Source organism: Nerophis lumbriciformis, linkage group LG23 (assembly GCF_033978685.3).
Source record: "Nerophis lumbriciformis linkage group LG23, RoL_Nlum_v2.1, whole genome shotgun sequence".
Taxonomy (NCBI): domain Eukaryota; kingdom Metazoa; phylum Chordata; class Actinopteri; order Syngnathiformes; family Syngnathidae; genus Nerophis; species Nerophis lumbriciformis.
In genome coordinates, this window is record NC_084570.2 from 26,556,407 (window position 1) to 26,575,942 (window position 19,536).

At 40.5% G+C, this 19,536-nt stretch overlaps 1 protein-coding gene across 2 annotated transcripts in view; it reads right to left on the reverse strand.

The window, feature by feature from the left end:
• The window catches only part of LOC133622302 (matrix remodeling-associated protein 8-like), an 85,921-nt gene that overhangs the window by 35,893 nt on the left and 30,492 nt on the right, over positions 1-19,536 (reverse strand). For both annotated transcript variants that reach the window (XM_061984880.1, XM_061984879.1), the window contains one exon: positions 13,721-13,859. In XM_061984880.1, the coding sequence (XP_061840864.1) occupies positions 13,721-13,859 (139 nt within the window). The remainder of the gene's footprint in view (positions 1-13,720; positions 13,860-19,536) is intronic.

Genomic DNA, 19,536 nt, shown 5'->3' on the forward strand with positions numbered 1-19,536 from the left:
CAGTCCATCTTAGATGAGCTCAGGCCCAGCGAAGCCGACGGCATTTCTGGGTGCTGCTGATAAACGGTTTTCGCCTTGCATAGGAGAGTTTTAACTTGCACTTACAGATTTAGCGACCAACTGTAGTTACTGACAGCGGGTTTCTGAAGTGTTCCTGAGCCCATGTGGTGATATCCTTTACACACTGATGTCGCTTGTTGATGCAGTACAGCCTGAGGGATCGAAGGTCAGGGGCTTAGCTGCTTACATGCAGTGATTTCTCCAGATTCTCTGAACCCTTTGATGATATTACGGACCGTAGATGGTGAAATCCCTAAATTCCTTGCAATAGCTGGTTGAGAAAGGTTTTTCTTAAACTGTTCAACAATTTGCTCACGCATTTGTTGACAAAATGGTGACCCTCGCCCCATCCTTGTTTGTGAATGACTGGGCATTTCATGGAATCTACTTTTCTACCCAATCATGGCACCCACCTGTTCCCAATTTGCCTGTTCACCTGTGGGATGTTCCAAATAAGTGATTGATGAGCATTCCTCAACTTTATCAGTATTTATTGCCACCTTTCCCAACTTCTTTGTCACGTGTTGCTGGCATCAAATTCTAAAGTTAATGATTACTTGCAAAAAAGTTTATCAGTTTGAACATCAAATATGTTGTCTTTGTAGCATATTCAACTGAATATGGGTTGAAAATGATTTGCAAATCATTGTATTCCGTTTATATTTACATCTAACACAATTTCCCAACCCATATGGACACAGGGTTTGTAAATCAGTGCAAATGAGGAGCATAGAGGCTGGCATAGCCTTTTTAAGATTGCTTTGAGACTACAGACTGGGAAGTACTCTGTAAGCCTCACGGGACAGATATCAACAGCTTCACAGACTGCATCACTGACTATATCAATTTCTGTGAGGACTCTATCATCCCTACAAAAACTGTCCACTGTTACCCAGAGGTGGGACCAAGTCATTGCTTTGCAAGTCACAAGTAAGTCTCAAGTCTTTACCCTCAAGTCTCGAGTCAAGTCCCGAGTCAAGACAGGGCAAGTCCGAGTCAAGTCCAAAGTCAAGGCTGGAAAGTCTCAAGTCAAGTCCCAAGTCCTGCATTTTGAGTTTCGAGTCCTTTCAAGTCATTTAACCACAGACTAAAATATTTACACAGATTGTGTATGCTTTTAAAACGCTGTATTTATTTATTAAAACAAGTGCATTTGAAATTGCAGGGAAAAAGATAGTGCTGACATTGCACTTCAAAATAGCACTATTAACCAGTCATTTTAAACATGTAACTCATTCCTTTACAGAATAAACACATTTGAAAAAAAAACAAGTGCAACTGTACTTATTTGCACAAAAGTGTTAACATTGTATTTCCATGACATATTGCATTGTAACTAGTTCCACAGCAGTTTCTATCCTGTTCTTACCTTATCTCATTGATCTCATCTCATACTGTATGTGTGTTTATGTGTGCGTACACATGAAAAACATAACAAATATATGAACATAACAATGAACAGAGTTGTACTTTTTAGATGTCAGGACCCTATGCAATATGTACACATATTCTTAATATAGTATACATTTTAACTGACCTTTATTTGACTATGTTTGTCTTTTTGTAGGTGGCTAAAATACGCGGTGCTGCTGACTGCCGTCTAACGTTACGTTACTGTGTGTGATACATTGACTAACGTAACGTTATGTATAGGTACCTCATGAAACCCTGCTTAAAAAAAAATCACTTGACAAAAAGTATGAATAAGGTAGCAAACTGCAGTGGACGCAACAGATTGCCGTGTTTGCAATGACGTTATAACCATAGACATCTTATAAGTAGACGCAGCATTGGTTGCTGTGACGTGAGCAATTTGGCCGCCATCTTGAAGTGGTGATGAGGAGCCGGCGAGCAGCCGAAACTGACAGATGACAGGTAGAAAACAAAGATGGTGGTGTTCACCGTTTTCCTGCTCAAATGAGCGGACTGTTGAAAATAGGAATCGGGGGATTACTTTTCACAAGTGAGATTTAACATTAACGTACTATTGGTTGTATTTTATGAAAATAATATTACCACAGAGTTGAGAAGGATCAAAGATCTTCAATATTTGTATGTGAAAATCGCAAAGAAATCTTCTGGGGGAGGATGACGCCCCTACAGGGGTTTGGTTTACAAACTTTCAGCCCCACCTAAAACAAAATTCACCAGCCGCCACTGATTATGATGCATTCTCATTTTAGGCAAAGTATAAGACAATACTTTCTTAACAGTATAATTGTAACCAGGAATCAGTCTTCAAGTAACAATATTCACAGAGGTGGGTAGAGTAGCCAGAAATTGTACTCAAGTAAGAGTACTGTTACTTTAGAGATTTATTACTCAAGTAAAAGTAAGGAGTAGTCACCCAAATATTTACTTGAGTAAAAGTAAAAAGTATGTTGTAAAAAAACTACTCAAGTACTGAGTAACTGATGAGTAACATACACACACACATCATATATATATATATATATATATATATATATATATATACATACACACACACACATATATACATATATATATATATATATACACACACATATATATATATATACAGGTAAAAGCCAGTAAATTAGAATATTTTGAAAAACTTGATTTATTTCAGTAATTGCATTCAAAAGGTGTAACTTGTACATTATATTTATTCATTGCACACAGACTGATGCATTCAAATGTTTATTTCATTTAATTTTGATGATTTGAAGTGGCAACAAATGAAATCCAAAATTCCGTGTGTCACAAAATTAGAATATTACTTAAGGCTAATACAAAAAAGGGATTTTTAGAAATGTTGGCCAACTGAAAAGTATGAAAATGAAAAATATGAGCATGTACAATACTCAATACTTGGTTGGAGCTCCTTTTGCCTCAATTACTGCGTTAATGCGGCGTGGCATGGAGTCGATGAGTTTCTGGCACTGCTCAGGTGTTATGAGAGCCCAGGTTGCTCTGATAGTGGCCTTCAACTCTTCTGCGTTTTTGGGTCTGGCATTCTGCATCTTCCTTTTCACAATACCCCACAGATTTTCTATGGGGCTAAGGTCAGGGGAGTTGGCGAGCCAATTTAGAACAGAAATACCATGGTCCGTAAACCAGGCACGGGTGGATTTTGCGCTGTGTGCAGGCGCCAAGTCCTGTTGGAACTTGAAATCTCCATCTCCATAGAGCAGGTCAGCAGCAGGAAGCATGAAGTGCTCTAAAACTTGCTGGTAGACGGCTGCGTTGACCCTGGATCTCAGGAAACAGAGTGGACCGACACCAGCAGATGACATGGCACCCCAAACCATCACTGATGGTGGAAACTTTACACTAGACTTCGGGCAACGTGGATCCTGTGCCTCTCCTGTCTTCCTCCAGACTCTGGGACCTCGATTTCCAAAGGAAATGCAAAATTTGCATGGTTGGGTGATGGTTTGGGGTGCCATGTCATCTGCTGGTGTCGGTCCACTCTGTTTCCTGAGATCCAGGGTCAACGCAGCCGTCTACCAGCAAGTTTTAGAGCACTTCATGCTTCCTGCTGCTGACCTGCTCTATGGAGATGGAGATTTCAAGTTCCAACAGGACTTGGCGCCTGCACACAGCGCAAAATCTACCCGTGCCTGGTTTACGGACCATGGTATTTCTGTTCTAAATTGGCTCGCCAACTCCCCTGACCTTAGCCCCATAGAAAATCTGTGGGGTATTGTGAAAAGGAAGATGCAGAATGCCAGACCCAAAAACGCAGAAGAGTTGAAGGCCACTATCAGAGCAACCTGGGCTCTCATAACACCTGAGCAGTGCCAGAAACTCATCGACTCCATGCCACGCCGCATTAACGCAGTAATTGAGGCAAAAGGAGCTCCAACCAAGTATTGAGTATTGTACATGCTCATATTTTTCATTTTCATACTTTTCAATTGGCCAACATTTCTAAAAATCCCTTTTTTGTATTAGCCTTAAGTAATATTCTAATTTTGTGACACACGGAATTTTGGATTTTCATTTGTTGCCACTTCAAATCATAAAAATTAAATGAAATAAACATTTGAATGCATCAGTCTGTGTGCAATGAATAAATATAATGTACAAGTTACACCTTTTGAATGCAATTACTGAAATAAATCAAGTTTTTCAAAATATTCTAATTTACTGGCTTTTACCTGTATATACACATACATTGATATATACAGTATATAATTTATATTTATTATTTTTGCCGTTTTTGTTTACATGTTAATAGTGTTTTAATGAATGTTTAACACATATAGATTCCTTTCTTTCATGAAGACAAGAATATAAGTTGGTGTATTACCTGATTCTGATGACTTGCATTGATTGGAATCAGACAGTAGTGATGACAAACGTCCACGTTTTCAAATGGAGGAGAAAAAAAGTTCCTCCTTTCTGTCTAATACCACATGAAAGTGGTTGGTTTTTGGCTTCTTATATGTCCAGCTTCCATATTCGTTTTTATACACTTTACAATCAATCAATCATCAATCAATCTTTATTTATATAGCCCTAAATCACAAGTGTCTCAAAGGGCTGCACAAGCCACAACGACATCCTCGGTACAAAGCAAGAAATACATTGGCGGCAAACTCCGTAGCTTGCTAGCTTGTTTGCGCAGACTTTCGGAGACTCTTATTTTGAAAGCGCAGGCGCGATGGAGCGGCACTTTTATTGTGAAGACAGGAACTGTGCAGTCAGTCTTTAGGCTTTTGACGGGGTGTACGTTGAAATAAAAAATTGTCTTTTTTCCTTCACACTTTTGATTGATTGATTGGAACTTGTATTAGTAGATTGCACAGTACAGTACATATTCCGTACAATTGACCACTAAATGGTAACACCCCAATAAGTTTTTCAACTTGTTTAAATCAGGTCATGTGACCCCTGGCTCTGTTTGATTGGTCCAACGTCACCAGTGACTGCATCTGATTGGTGGAACGGAGTGAACGTCACCAGTGACTGTATTTGTTGAAACGCAGGCACTATGAAGGTCTGTCTGACAGACCAAAACAAACAAAGCGTGCATTAACAGATCGATAAAAATTAGTAGCGAGTAGCGAGCTGAATGTAGATAAAAGTAGCGGAGTAAAAGTAGCGGAGTAAAAGTAGCGTTTCTTCTCTATAAATATACTCAAGTAAAAGTAAAAGTATGTTGCATTAAAACTACTCTTAGAAGTACAATTTATCCCAAAAGTTACTCAAGTAGATGTAACGGAGTAAATGTTGCGCGTTACTACCCACCTCTGTATATTCAAATACCGTATTTTCCGCACTATAAGGCGCACCTAAAAACCACAAATTTTCTCAAAAGCTGACAGTGCGCCTTATAACCCGGTGCGCTTTATATATGGATAAATATTAAGATTCATTTTCATAAAGTTTCGGTCTCGCAACTTCGGTAAACAGCCGCCATCTTTTTTCCCGGTAGAACAGGAAGCGCTTCTTCTTCTACGCAAGCAACCGCCAAGGTAAGCACCCGCCCCCATAGAACAGGAAGCGCTTCTTCTTCTACTGTAAGCAACCACCCGCCCGCGTAGAAGAAGAAAAAGCGCGCGGATATACCGTACGTTTCATTTCCTTTGTGTGTTTACATCTGTAAAGACCACAAAATGGCTCCTACCAAGTGACAGGGATCCGGTTCATGAAAAGACGCAATCTCTCCATCCGCACACGGATTACTATTTCACAGCAACTGATATTCCTGTGAACCGCACTGTGGATACAACGGGAGCACGTACGGTGAATATTCGCACCACAGGGAATGAGAAGTCATCCTTCACTGTGGTTCTAGCTTGCCATGCTAATGGCCAGAAACTTCCACCCATGGTGATATTCAAAAGGAAGACCTTGCCAGCCGGCGTCATCATAAAAGCTAACTCGAAGGGATGGATGGATGAAGAAAAGATGAGCGAGTGGTTAAGGGAAGTTTTAGTTTACGCGAAGAGGCCGGGTGGCTTTTTTCAGCAGCTCCGTCCATGTTGATATACGATTCCATGCGCGCCCACATCACGCTGGTTTTTAATATATTATTAAAGTTTGACTGACCTATCTGACTGTTTTTTTGACATTCCTTTAGCGCAGTTAGATGCGGCTTACAACACGGGGCGGCTTATAGGTGGACAAAGTTTTGAAATATGCCGTTCATTGAAGGCGCGGTTTATAACCCAGGGCGCCTTATGGTGCGGAAAATACGGTACTAACATTGTTGGGTTGAACAGAATTTGGTTTTATTCTGAATCCAGTGAAACAGATTGGTGGTTTTAGCTGATATGAAGACTTTCAGGTGTTTATATATGTTTAAGTATTTGGCAGACGCTTTTATCCAAAGCGACTTACATAAAATAATACATATAAAACAATCACTGCAAACATTATCATTTAAGGGAAGAATGTAATAGAAAATATCAATACAAAGTGTCAAGACAGAATAAACTCTCTGCTGCTGAAGCAACAGAGATACAGTCTATAGGTCCCTAAGATATATAGATATCTAATGTATTCATACATTGTTTATGTAGGATACACACATATGTATATATAACCTAATCATATTGTTTCTTCAATTTAAAAATAGATTACCGTTTTTTTCCCCCTTCTCTGGGATTATATGCCCAGTTTTGATCTCGGACGTCTGGTCATTTATAGTGTATAAGAATATTATATTACTGTTAAGCAAACTATGAATAATAAAACATGCCAAAACATGTGTCTGTTATCATGGCTACACGTATGACAAAAAAGGGGGTGAAAATCAGTCGTATTCAGTGAGGTAAAATGAATTAAATGCGCTGACAGTTCATTGCTCCTGCCAAATTAATTGCACTGAGTGGAGCGGATCACCACTCCAAGATGGCGGCCACGCGCCTCGTCTGCGCCAGTAGGCAGTAGCGCTCGATGCTGCGTCTACTTATAAGATGTCTATGGTTATAACGTTAGCAGTGAGTTTGCAGCCTCACTGATTTAACTACACAGCAAATAAAAGTCACGTTACTTAGCCAATAAACGTTATCTTACATTCAGAACTTACCCTTCTTTGTGCAACTTCAAATGTCGAACGAAGTTGGAAGTTGTTGCGTCTCCGTCTGTAATATTCGAACTGCGTGATTTGCATACCGCAATTTGTTTTTTGTTGACCAAGTCGTAGTTTTTATACCCGAACGAAACCAACTTTAACATAATTGTTTATCACTGGCACGTTGTTGGACAACTCTTGTTCATTGGTTGTCCTGCAATTTGATTGGATGAATGCTGTGTGATGAAAACAACGTATATCTAATTTGATTGGCTGTTGTACTGACAGCACACCAGCTGACAGGAATAACACGCTGATAGACAGACAAAGAAAATGAAAAATACGGAGCGCTCCCAAATAACTTTTTAAGCTTTGGATTTTGGGGAAAGTGGCAAGTCATGTCAAGTCATGTCAAGTCAAAAGGCTCAAGTCCAAGTGAAGTCACAAGTCATTGATGTTAAAGTCTAAGTCGAGTTGCAAGTCTCTTCACATTTTGTCAAGTCGAGTCTAAAGTCATCAAATTCATGACTCGAGTCTGACTCGAGTCCACACCTCTGCTGTTACCCAAATAACAAGCCCTTGATCACCAGCCAGCTAAAGGTGCTGCTGAATAAAAAGAAGCTAGCCTTCAGATCCGGTGATTGGGACGAGTTGAAGAGGATTCAGTGGCAGCTTAAAGTTCAGCTACAAGAAGGGAAAGATGCCTATAGGAGAAAGCTTGAAGCTAAACTCCCAACAGAACAACACTAGTGAGGTTTTGAAGGGAATGAAAGCCATCACAGGCTTCAACAATAAAGCCAAACTGCTGGATGGGGGTGTAGATAGGGCCAACGAGCAGAATTTGTTTTTCAATACATTTAGCAATACACCCCTTACTGGCCCTACCCCCACTACTCCTGTTCTCACACCTCCCCTGAACTTCAATACACAAACTCCTTCTCTTTTACCTGCCACAGCCATTTATTTCCCCCCCTCCCCCCTCCTCCACTTCCACCCCCACTGAGAAAGCCAGCCCGGTGTGTCTGACACCTGGACATGTAAGACGGCAGCTGGAGAGAGTCAATCCAGGTAAGTCAGCAGGCCCTGACCGAGTCAACCCCTTGGTCCTGAAGACTTGCGCTGCTCAGCTAACTGGGATCCTGCACTCCATCTTCAACCTGAGTCTGAAGCTAGAACGGATACCAGTGCTATGGAAAACATCCTGCATAGTGCCGGTGCCCAAGAAGCCCATCCCATCGGGCTCGAATGACTTCAGACCTGTAGCCCTGACGTCCCAGGTCATTAAGGTCCTCGAGAGACTTGTGCTGGATCAGCTGAGACCACTGGTGGCTCCTTCCCTGGATCCTCTACAGTTTGCATATCAGCCCCATGTAGGAGTGGATGATGCTGTTATCTACCTGCTGCATCATGCTCACTCTCACCTGGATGGTGGGAAGGGGACTGTGAGGATCGTGTTTTTTGATTTCTCCAGTGCCTTGAACACCATTCAGCCAATTCTGATGAGTGACAAGTTGCTCAGGATGGGTGTCAGTTCATCCATTGTCTCCTGGATCACTGATTACTTGTCTGACAGGCCTCAGTTTGTGCGACTGGGGAGCTCCCTGTCGGATACTGTGGTCAGTGGTGTAGGTGCTCCACAGGGGACCGTCCTGTCTCCTTTCCTGTTCACCCTGTACACCTCGGACCTCCAGTATAGTTCCAGGTCCTGCCACCTGCAGAAATACTCTGACGACTCTGCTGTGGTCGGGTGTATCAGAGAGGGACAGGAATTGGAGTACAGGACACTGATCGCTGACTTTGTGAAGTGGTCTAAGGCGAACCATCTGGTCCTTAATGTGGACAAGACCAAGGAGCTGGTCATCGACTTCAGGAAGAAAGTGACCCCGGTGGAGCCCATCAAGATCCAGGGCCGGGAGGTGGCGGTAGTGGAGCAGTACAAGTACCTGGGAGTCCACTTGAACAGCAGACTGGACTGGAAGGACAACTGCAAAGCTGTTTACAAGAAGGGCATGAGCAGACTCTTTTTCCTGAGGAAGCTTAGGTCCTTTAATGTGTGCAGCAAGCTGTTGGAGACATTTTATCAGTCTGTTGTGGCCAGTGCACTGTACTTTGCAGTGGTTGGTTGGGGGAGCAGCACCAGCAAAATGGACTCAACCCAGATTGATAAACTGATCCGGAAAGCCGGCCAAACTATTGGCACGCAGTTGGAGGCGTTTGTGTCAGTGAGGGACAGGAGGACACTGGACAAAATGCTGGCCATCATGGACAATCCTGCCCACCCACTCCACCTGACAATTAAGGGACAGCGGAGCTCATACTCCAACAGGCTCCTCCAGCTTCCTTCCCGCACTGTGCGATTCAAGAACTCCTTCATTCCACACTCCATCCGGCTGTATAATCATTCGCCATACAGCAATAGATGATATCTGCCTATTACCTGACACCTGACATGTTAGCCACTTCTCTTTGTTTTTAACGTCTATTTTCTATTTTCTGCTGGATCTACTCTCTATTTTATGCTGCTGCTGTCACATATACTGTATATACTGTAATATTGTACATGGTCATTGGTATATATTGTATATATGTTATAGACATAAATGGGTTGTACTTGTATAGCGCTTTTCTACCTTCAAGGTACTCAAAGCGCTTTGACACTACTTCCACATTTACCCATTCACACACACATTCACACACTGATGGAGGGAGCTGCCATGCAAGGCGCTAACCAGCACCCATCAGGAGCAAGGGTGAAGTGTCTTGCTCAGGACACAACGGACATGACGAGGTTGGTACTAGGTGGGGATTGAACCAGGGACCCTTGGGTTGCGCACGGCCACTCTCCCACTGCGCCACGCCGTCCCCATAATATAATATATCTGTATATATATTATTCTGTTCACATATTATGTATATATTCGTATGTACTGTATGTTAGATTTTTTTTTTTATCGCTACATTAGTCTATTTATACCTGCATTGTCCTTTCCATCCTTACACTTTCCATCATTGTAACTGAGCTACTGTGTTGAACAATTTCCCGTGTGGATCATTAAAGTTTGTCTAAGTCTAAGTCCAAAAAAATGTACACAATATTTCAGCCAGTCAGGAAAATTCATCCCATTTATTTAGGTATAATTATCACGGATTACATTACAAAATATCTTTGACAAATCATGATCGTAATGTAAGACATAGTTTTCGACTTCCTCTTTACCGTCTTTCATTTATGTTGAGTTTTTATGCTATCTTGCTAAAGCAGTCACAGTAACAACCTACATTTTATGTTATCCATGCACCTTAGCTGTACTCTGAACACGGAAGTGAAGCTTCACCAACCTGTCTAAACGATGTGCGCATGCATATATATGTTTATATATACATATACAGTATAATGAGCAACACTCAAGCACATAATGTTTGGCTGTAGAACCAGCCTCACTCAAGGCAGATATACGTGGAGACATAACCAGGTCCTCAGATGTCTAGCTGACAAACTTGAGTGCAGGAGGATATCCATCAACGCCCAACCCATCAACAACCAGGATGTGTGCCGACACCTACCAGCGTTTGTTCAGGAGGGGGAAAAGCTGAAGACCCTGGGGTGGGCCCTTCCTCGGCAGAGGGTGTCTTGTGGTAAGCCGGGCCGAAACACCCCGTGACGCTGGGGCACACAACTGAAGATGTGTCCCAATGGTGGAAAAGCCTCCCAGCAGTGTCACCTAGCCTCACTTAGGTATGCGGTCAGGTTAAAGTAAAGTACTTTAACTTTACTTTAATATGTATGTATATATGTATGTTTATATATATGTACAAACGTTTGTATATATGTGTATATATATGTGTGTATATATATATGTGTGTATATATATATATGTATATATATATATATATATATATATATATATATATATATATATATATATATATATATATATATATATATATATATATATATATATATATATATATATATCAATCAATCAATCAATCTTTATTTATATAGCCCTAAATCACAAGTGTCTCAAAGGGCTGCACAAGCCACAACGACATCCTCGGTACAAAGCCCACATAAGGGCAAGGAAAAACTCACCCCAGTGGGACGTCGATGTGAATGACTATGAGAAACCTTGGAGAGGACCGCATATGTGGGTAACCCCCCCGCCCCCCCTCTAGGGGAGACCGAAAGCAATGGATGTCGAGTGGGTCTGACATAATATTGTGAGAGTCCAGTCCATAGTGGATCCAACATAATAGTAAGAGTCCAGTCCATAGTGGGGCCAGCAGGACACCATCCCGAGCGGAGACGGGTCAGCAGCGCAGAGATGTTCCCAGCCGATGCACAGGCGAGCGGTCCACCCCGGGTCTCGACTCTGGACAGCCAGCACTTCATCCATGGCCACCGGACCTGTGCCCCCCCCCTCAAGGAAAAGGGGAGCAGAGGAGAAAAGAAAAGAAACGGCAGATCAACTGGTCTAACAGGGGGGCTATTTAAAGGCTAGAGTATACAAATGAGTTTTAAGATGGGACTTAAATGCTTCTACTGAGGTAGCATCTCTAATTGTTACCGGGAGGGCATTCCATAGTACTGGAGCCCGAATAGAAAACGCTCTATAGCCCGCAGACTTTTTTTGGGCTCTGGGAATCACTAATAAGCCGGAGTTCTTTGAACGCAGATTTCTTGCCGGGACATATGGTACAATGCAATCGACAAGATAGGACGGAGCTAGACCATGTAGTATTTTATACGTAAGTAGTAAAACCTTAAAGTCACATCTTAAGTGCACAGGAAGCCAGTGCAGGTGAGCCAGTATAGGCGTAATATGATCAAACTTTCTTGTTCTTGTCAAAAGTCTAGCAGCCGCATTTTGTACCAATTGTAATCTTTTAATGCTAGACATAGGGAGACCCGAAAATAATACGTTACAGTAGTCGAGACGAGACGTAACGAACGCATGAATAATGATCTCAGCGTCGCTAGTGGATAAAATAGAACGAATTTTAGCGATATTACGGAGATGAAAGAAGGCCGTTTTAGTAACACTCTTAATGTGTGATTCAAAGGAGAGAGTTGGGTCGAAGATAATACCCAGATTCTTTACTGATTCGCCTTGTGTAATTGTTTGGTTGTCAAATGTTAAGGTGGTATTATTAAATAAATGTCGGTGTTTAGCAGGACCGATAATCAGCATTTCCGTTTTCTTGGCGTTGAGTTGCCAGAAGTTAGCGGACATCCATTGTTTAATTTTATTAAGACACGCCTCCAGCTGACTACAATCCGGCGTGCTGGTCAGCTTTAGGGGCATGTAGAGTTGGGTGTCATCAGCATAACAATGAAAGCTAACACCGTATTTGCGTATGATGTCGCCTAGCGGCAGCATGTATATACTAAAGAGTGCAGGGCCAAGAACCGAACCCTATAGGACTCCGCACGTTACCTTAACATAGTCCGAGGTCACATTATTATGGGAGACGCATTGCATCCTGTCAGTAAGATAAGAGTTAAACCACGACAAAGCTAAGTCTGACATACCAATACGTGTTTTGATACGCTCTAATAAAATATTATGATCGACGGTATCGAAAGCAGCGCTAAGATCAAGAAGCAGCAACATAGATGACGCATCAGAATCCATCGTTAGCAGTAGATCATTAGTCATTTTTGCGAGGGCTGTCTCCGTAGAGTGATTTGCCCTGAAACCGGATTGAAAAGGTTCACAGAGATTGTTAGACACTAAGTGTTCATTTAGCTGCTGTGCGACAATTTTTTCGAGGATTTTCGAAATAAAGGGAAGGTGGGACTCCATATATATATATATATATATATATATATGTATATATATATATATATATATATATACTCCATATATATATATATATATATATATATATATGTATATATATATATATATATACACATATATATATATATGTACATATATATATATATATATATATATATATATAATTTGAATATATATATTGATATTTTTGTATTTTTTGTATTTAGTGTATTAGATTCAGCAACTACTGTTTGGATCCCACTGTACGAAATATCTGAAGAAAATGGAAAAAAGCATTTCACTGTGGTGTACTCTGCATGTGATGAATAAACCTTGAACCTTGATATATATATATATATATAGTAATATTTACATTGTAGATTGTCACTGAAGGCATCAAAACTATGAATGAACACATGTGGTGTTATGTACTTAACAAAAAAAGGTGAAATAACTGAAAACTTGTTTTATATTCTAATTTCTTCAAAATAGCCACCCTTTGCTCTGATTACTGCTTTGCACACTCTTGGCATTCTCTCGATGAGCTTCAAGAGGTAGTTACCTGAAAGGGTTTTCACTTCACAGGTGTCATAGTTTTGATGCCTTCAGTGACAATCTACAATGTAAATAGTCATGAAAATAAAGAAAACACATTGAAATGAGAAGGTGTGTTCAAACTTTTGGCCTGTACTGTGTGTGTGTGTGTGTGTGTGTGTGTGTGTGTGCGTGCGTGCGTGCGTGCGTGCGTGCGTGCGTGCGTGCGTGCGTGTGCGTGCCATCCATAGAGGTCATTTTAGTAAATAATTCTCCAAACTAAGAAATTCACGCATTATCAATCGGCAATACATTTCATGGTGTGTATTTGTGTGTGCGTGTGTGTGTATGTTACCTTTGTCTGCACTGGGCAGTGTTTTTTCTGGTGTGGTGTGAATCACTGGTGGTTGTACTGTGACCTGAAATTGTCTCCTCTCATGTAAACCGCAGTAATGGTGGTGAAGATGACATGAGTACATCCCCTGGTCTGTGGCCTAGACGTTCAACACAAACATAACAAAATCATTTTGCATTTAACCTCAGTTCCTGCCCTGTTGTACTTTTCCAATAAAAATGATGTGGCCTTACCGTATTTTCCGCACTATTAGCCGCACCTAAAAACCACAAATTTACTCAAAAGCTGACAGTGCGGCTTTTAACCCGGTGCGCTTTATATATGGATTAATATTACGATTCATTTTCATAAAGTTTCGATCTCGCAACTTCGGTAAACAGCCGCCATCTTTTTTCCCGGTAGAACAGGAAGCGCTTCTTCTTCTACGCAAGCAACCGCCAAGGAAAGCACCCGCCCCCATAGAACAGGAAGCGCTTCTTCTTCTACTGTAAGCAACAACCCGCCCGCGTAGAAGAAGAAAAAGCGCGCGGATATACCGTACGTTTCATTTCCTTTGTGTGTTTACATCTGTAAAGACCACAAAATGGCTCCTACTAAGCGTCAGGGATCCGGTTCATGAAAAGACGCAATCTCTCCATCCGCACACGGATTACTATTTCACAGCAACTGATATTCCTGTGAACCGCACTGTGGATACAACGGGAGCACGTACGGTGAATATTCGCATCACAGGGAATGAGAAGTCATCCTTCACTGTGGTTCTAGCTTGCCATGCTAATGGCCAGAAACTTCCACCCATGGTGATATTCAAAAGGAAGACCTTGCCAAAAGAGACCTTTCCAGCCGGCGTCATCATAAAAGCTAACTCGAAGGGATGGATGAAGAAAAGATGAGCGAGTGGTTAAGGTAAGTTTAAGTTTACGCGAAGAGGCCGGGTGGCTTTTTTCACGCAGCTCTGTCCATGTTGATATACGTATGTTTGTGATTGCACATTTGCGTACATTTTGGGAGTGAACAGAGTTGTTAGAACGCTGGTTTTTAATATATTATTAAAGTTTGACTGACCTATCTGACTGTTTTTTTGACATTCCTTTAGCGCAGTTAGATGCGGCTTACAACACCGGGCGGCTTATAGGTGGACAAAGTTTTGAAATATGCCGTTCATTGAAGGCGCGGCTTTTAACCCAGGGCGCCTTATGGTGCGGAAAATACGGTAAGTTATAGTGTGGCTGCTGACCGGAGCTGTGCATATACTGTACTGTACACAGTGCATCCTAAAGTATTCACAGCACTTCACTTTTTCCATATTGTGTTATGTTACAGCCTTGTTCCAAAATTAAATAAATACATTTTTGTCCTCAAAATTCTACACAATACCCCATAATGACCATGAAAAAAAAAATTCCCCCAGAATTTTATGCAAGTTTATTAAGAATAAAAAACTAAGAAATCACAAAAAGTAGATTTAATCCACATGAGTCATGTGACAGTCAATGTTTGTCAGCTTGTTTTCCTTACAAATGATGGAGAAGCACTTCTGGACATTTGAAACATTGCTTGTTTTGGTGCTGTTGATACATTTCATTAAATGAAGGCAAGACCAGGCTCAATGGAGACATAAAACTCAACTTGGCAAGAGTTGCACAAATGGAAAATATGGTCTGGAAACATGATATACTGTACATGTGCAAGTTGAATCAAGTGTTCTCTTTGTATATTTATCCAACACTACAAATAAGCAAGTATATTTACTTTATATATTGTACACGGATAAGGATTGCTGGCGTTTACCGTATTTTCCGCATCATAAGGCGCCCTGGGTTAAAAGCCGTGCCTTCAATGAACGGCATATTTCAAAACTTTGTCCACCAATAAGCCGCCCCGTGTTGTAAGCCGCATCTAACTGCGCTAAAGGAATGTCAAAAAAACAGTCAGATAGGTCAGTCAAACTTTAATAATATATTAAAAACCAGCGTTCTAACAACTCTGTTCACTCCCAAAATGTACGCAAATGTGCAATCACAAACATACGTATATCAACATGGACAGAGCTGCGTGAAAAAAGCCACCCGGCCTCTTCGCGTAAACTTAAACTTACCTTAACCACTCGCTCATCTTTTCTTCATCCATCCCTTCGAGTTAGCTTTTATGATGACGCCGGCTGGAAAGGTCTCTTTTGGCAAGGTCTTCCTTTTGAATATCACCATGGGTGGAAGTTAGCATGGCAAGCTAGAACCACAGTGAAGGATGACTTCTCATTCCCTGTGGTGCGAATATTCACCGTACGTGCTCCCGTTCCACAGTGCGGTTCACAGGAATATCAGTTGCTGTGAAATACGGTAGTAATCCGTGTGCGGATGGAGAGATTGCGTCTTTTCATGAACCGGGTCCTTGTCGCTTAGTAGGAGCCATTTTGTGGTCTTTACAGATGTAAACAGGAAATGAAACGTACGGTGATATCCGCGCGTTTTTTCTTCTTCTTCCGGGGGCGGGTGGTTGCTTACAGTAGAAGAAGAAGCGCTTCCTGTTCTATGGGGGCGGGTGCTTACCTTGGCGGTTGCTTGCGTAGAAGAAGAAGCGCTTCCTGTTCTACCGGGAAAAAAGATGGCGGCTGTTTACCTAAGTTGCGAGATCGAAACTTTATGAAAATGAATCTTAATATTTATCCATATATAAAGCGCACCGGGTTAAAAGCCGCACTGTCAGCTTTTGAGTAAATTTGTGGTTTTTAGGTGCGGCTAATGGTGCGGAAAATACGGTACTAAAAAAAGCAAGCAAATTATAGTACTTATATTAACAGAAAAGCCTATTTTGCACACTGTGCATTTTCTTTTGATGGACGTTTAGATAGATACAGTAGGACCATTGTCTTATTGTAACTATCTCAATATAAATTGTATTTGTTTTAACTGAAAATACACACAATAAACTATTCTAAAAATGTTTATTAGCCCATTTCAGGAAGCTTTATGACAATCACATTTTTGACACGCAGAAAGCCTAAACTGACTAATTTGAGTAGTGGACTGCAAATAAACAAAATTCATTTTGCAAAGACCTGTAGAGCGCACCAGTATTTAAGCTGCACCCACCAAATTGTAGAACAAATAATTGTTATATAGCGGTACAAAAAGATTTTGTAGATGTTAATAGTATTTACATACTTGTATTCAAACGGTGTCTGTAACACGGCAGTAAAACGGCTGATCAAACAAAACAGAAGTCATCGTCAAGGACCCATTAACTGCGGAAGGTAGCCCTCCAATCATCTAAACCAGACCTGGGCAGATTAAGGCCCAGGGGCCACATGCGGCCCGTTAAGATTTTCAATCTGGCCCGCCGGACATTCCCAAATCATATTTTTAGATATTTAGGATGGAAACTGTAGCTGCTATTATGATGTGCAGTGATGTTTTATAATGACCGGAAGTGTTCAACTATACTAAGTATTTCAATGGTTGGAATCTGCATGATATACTAGTTACTATGGTAATCTAATTAGTTACTATGGTTAACTAATTAGTTACTATGGTAATGTAAGTCACAGCAGCTCAGACGAGGCACCAAGCAGGTGTGGGTGGGGAGCGTTTCCACACACTGTTTCAAGAGCCTGAAATGTGGGTGTCAGGGACAGACGCGGAAGGAGATTTTTACAACAAAGTTCTAAAGCTTAGTGATAAAACAGATGTATCAGATTGTAGGTAGGTTTTTTTTTACCCTTCATTTTCATATTTCGCTGTGTTTGTTGCATTTTTGTTGCGTTTTGCTTGCTTGTAAAATATGTGGATGAAGAGGGGGTGTGACGTTCATATGTTGTCAATATTCAGTGTTTTATCCTTCATAGTTAATATCGTAAATCCCACATTATTGTCATGTATTTTCTGGGTGTCTCCTTCAGTAGAACATTTTAAATTCAATTCCGTTTTTTAAGGCGGTCTGTTTTTAGCATTCAAGCAGACATTATTGTGAGGTTTTGTATTAGTGTTCCTAAAAATAGATATACCGGCCCCCAGACACATTTGTTTCTCCAAATTTGGCCCCCGAGTCAAAATAATTGCCCAGGCCTGATCTAAACAGACTTAATAACTCCACGGTGATGTTTTGGTGAATTTACAAAACTGAAACAATACAAACGGAATGCCATTGTAAGTTAATAATACTAACAAAGACACTCGTATACGTGTTAGCATATTCGCTAATGCTAACGACGCTTGCTTGATTACATTACGATAGCATGTACAAATATGCATGAAAACACTCCTACAGACATCTCACACATGATGATTTAGTAAGTAAGAATTGTTTTAGTTACATTGTAAAACTTACAACTGTTGCTTGGCGTGATGAATGAAGAATCCTTTCAAGCAGAAATGCAATGGACAATTATACTTCTGGTCCAAGGCACAAAACAGAAGTCATCGTCATGGACCCACTAGCTGCGCAAGCTAGCTCTCCAATCAGCTAAACAGACTCAATAACTCCACAGTGACGAATGAAACCATACATAAAGAATGCCATTGTAAGGTAATAAAACTAACAAAGACCCTCGTAAACGTGTTAGCATATTAGCTAATGCTAACAATGCTCTCTTGATTACATTACGATAGCACGTACAAATATGCTTGAAAACACTCCTACAGACATCACACATGGGCTGGTTTATTATGTATGAATTGTTTTAGATATATTGTAAAACCTAAGCACGTTGCTTGGAGTGATGAATGAAGAATTATTTTGAGCAACTTCCAGTTGAAGGCACAAAACAGAAGTACATTTTCAACCCGCAACACTTGCAGTGAGCAAACTCGTCCAAAAGATAGCGCCAAAACACATACAATAACACACCATTTTATTGTTTCTGTTGTATGAAAACCATCTGTTGAATACAAAACATTATGGCCGTTAGCGAAGAAAAATCGATAAATTACCCGCACCGTTTTATAAGCCGCAGGTTTCAAAGCGTTGTAAAAAAAAGTAGCGGTTTATACTCAGGAAAATACGGTATATATTGTGTCAATTAATCCATCCATCCATTCTTTTTCTACCGCTTATTCCTTTATGAAATGTATGACTTGGATCTGAATATTATATGCGAAATAAATTAATGTAGCGATCATAATGAAACTTAATGTAACAGAGTAAAAGTAGTGTTTCTTCTTCACAAAAAAACTCAAGTAAAAGTAAAAAGTAGGCTGTATTAAAACTACTCTGACAAGTACAGTTTTTACAGACAGTTACTCAATTAAATGTAACAGAGTAAATGTAATGCATTACTACTCACCTGTGGTGAAAAACCTGAGTGAAAACCCAGGGACGAGACTAAAGTGTGATTTAAAAAAATAGAGGGTTTTGGATTAAAAAAAATAACACAAATATGTCAATAATAATAATAAAACTAATCTGAGAGGACTAGAATTACCATGGTGAGGTCTAAATTGATGAAAATGAGTGAGCATTTTTTATGTTCAAGGTAGTTTATATGAATATTTTAAATTGTATTTATTAAATATGCATTCAGATCAATGTGCAGGACACTCTCCTAAAAAAAAGAAAGTTTTTAGTTCATTTTATTGAGTTGGGATGCAAAATATGCAGATTTAGTGGACCCATGTGTAGATACACATTTATGCAATAAGCACCCCTGACATTAGTTGATGTAGCAAATGTCACAGTGAAGCCTGTAAGACTTACTGGCTAGCGTTAGCTTATAACTACACATGAACATAACTTTTGGCAAAAGCAGTTTGAGCGAGTCACTGCTGAAGCAGAATGAACCCGACACCAGCCAAGGATGTTCAAATATTATCTAAATGGCG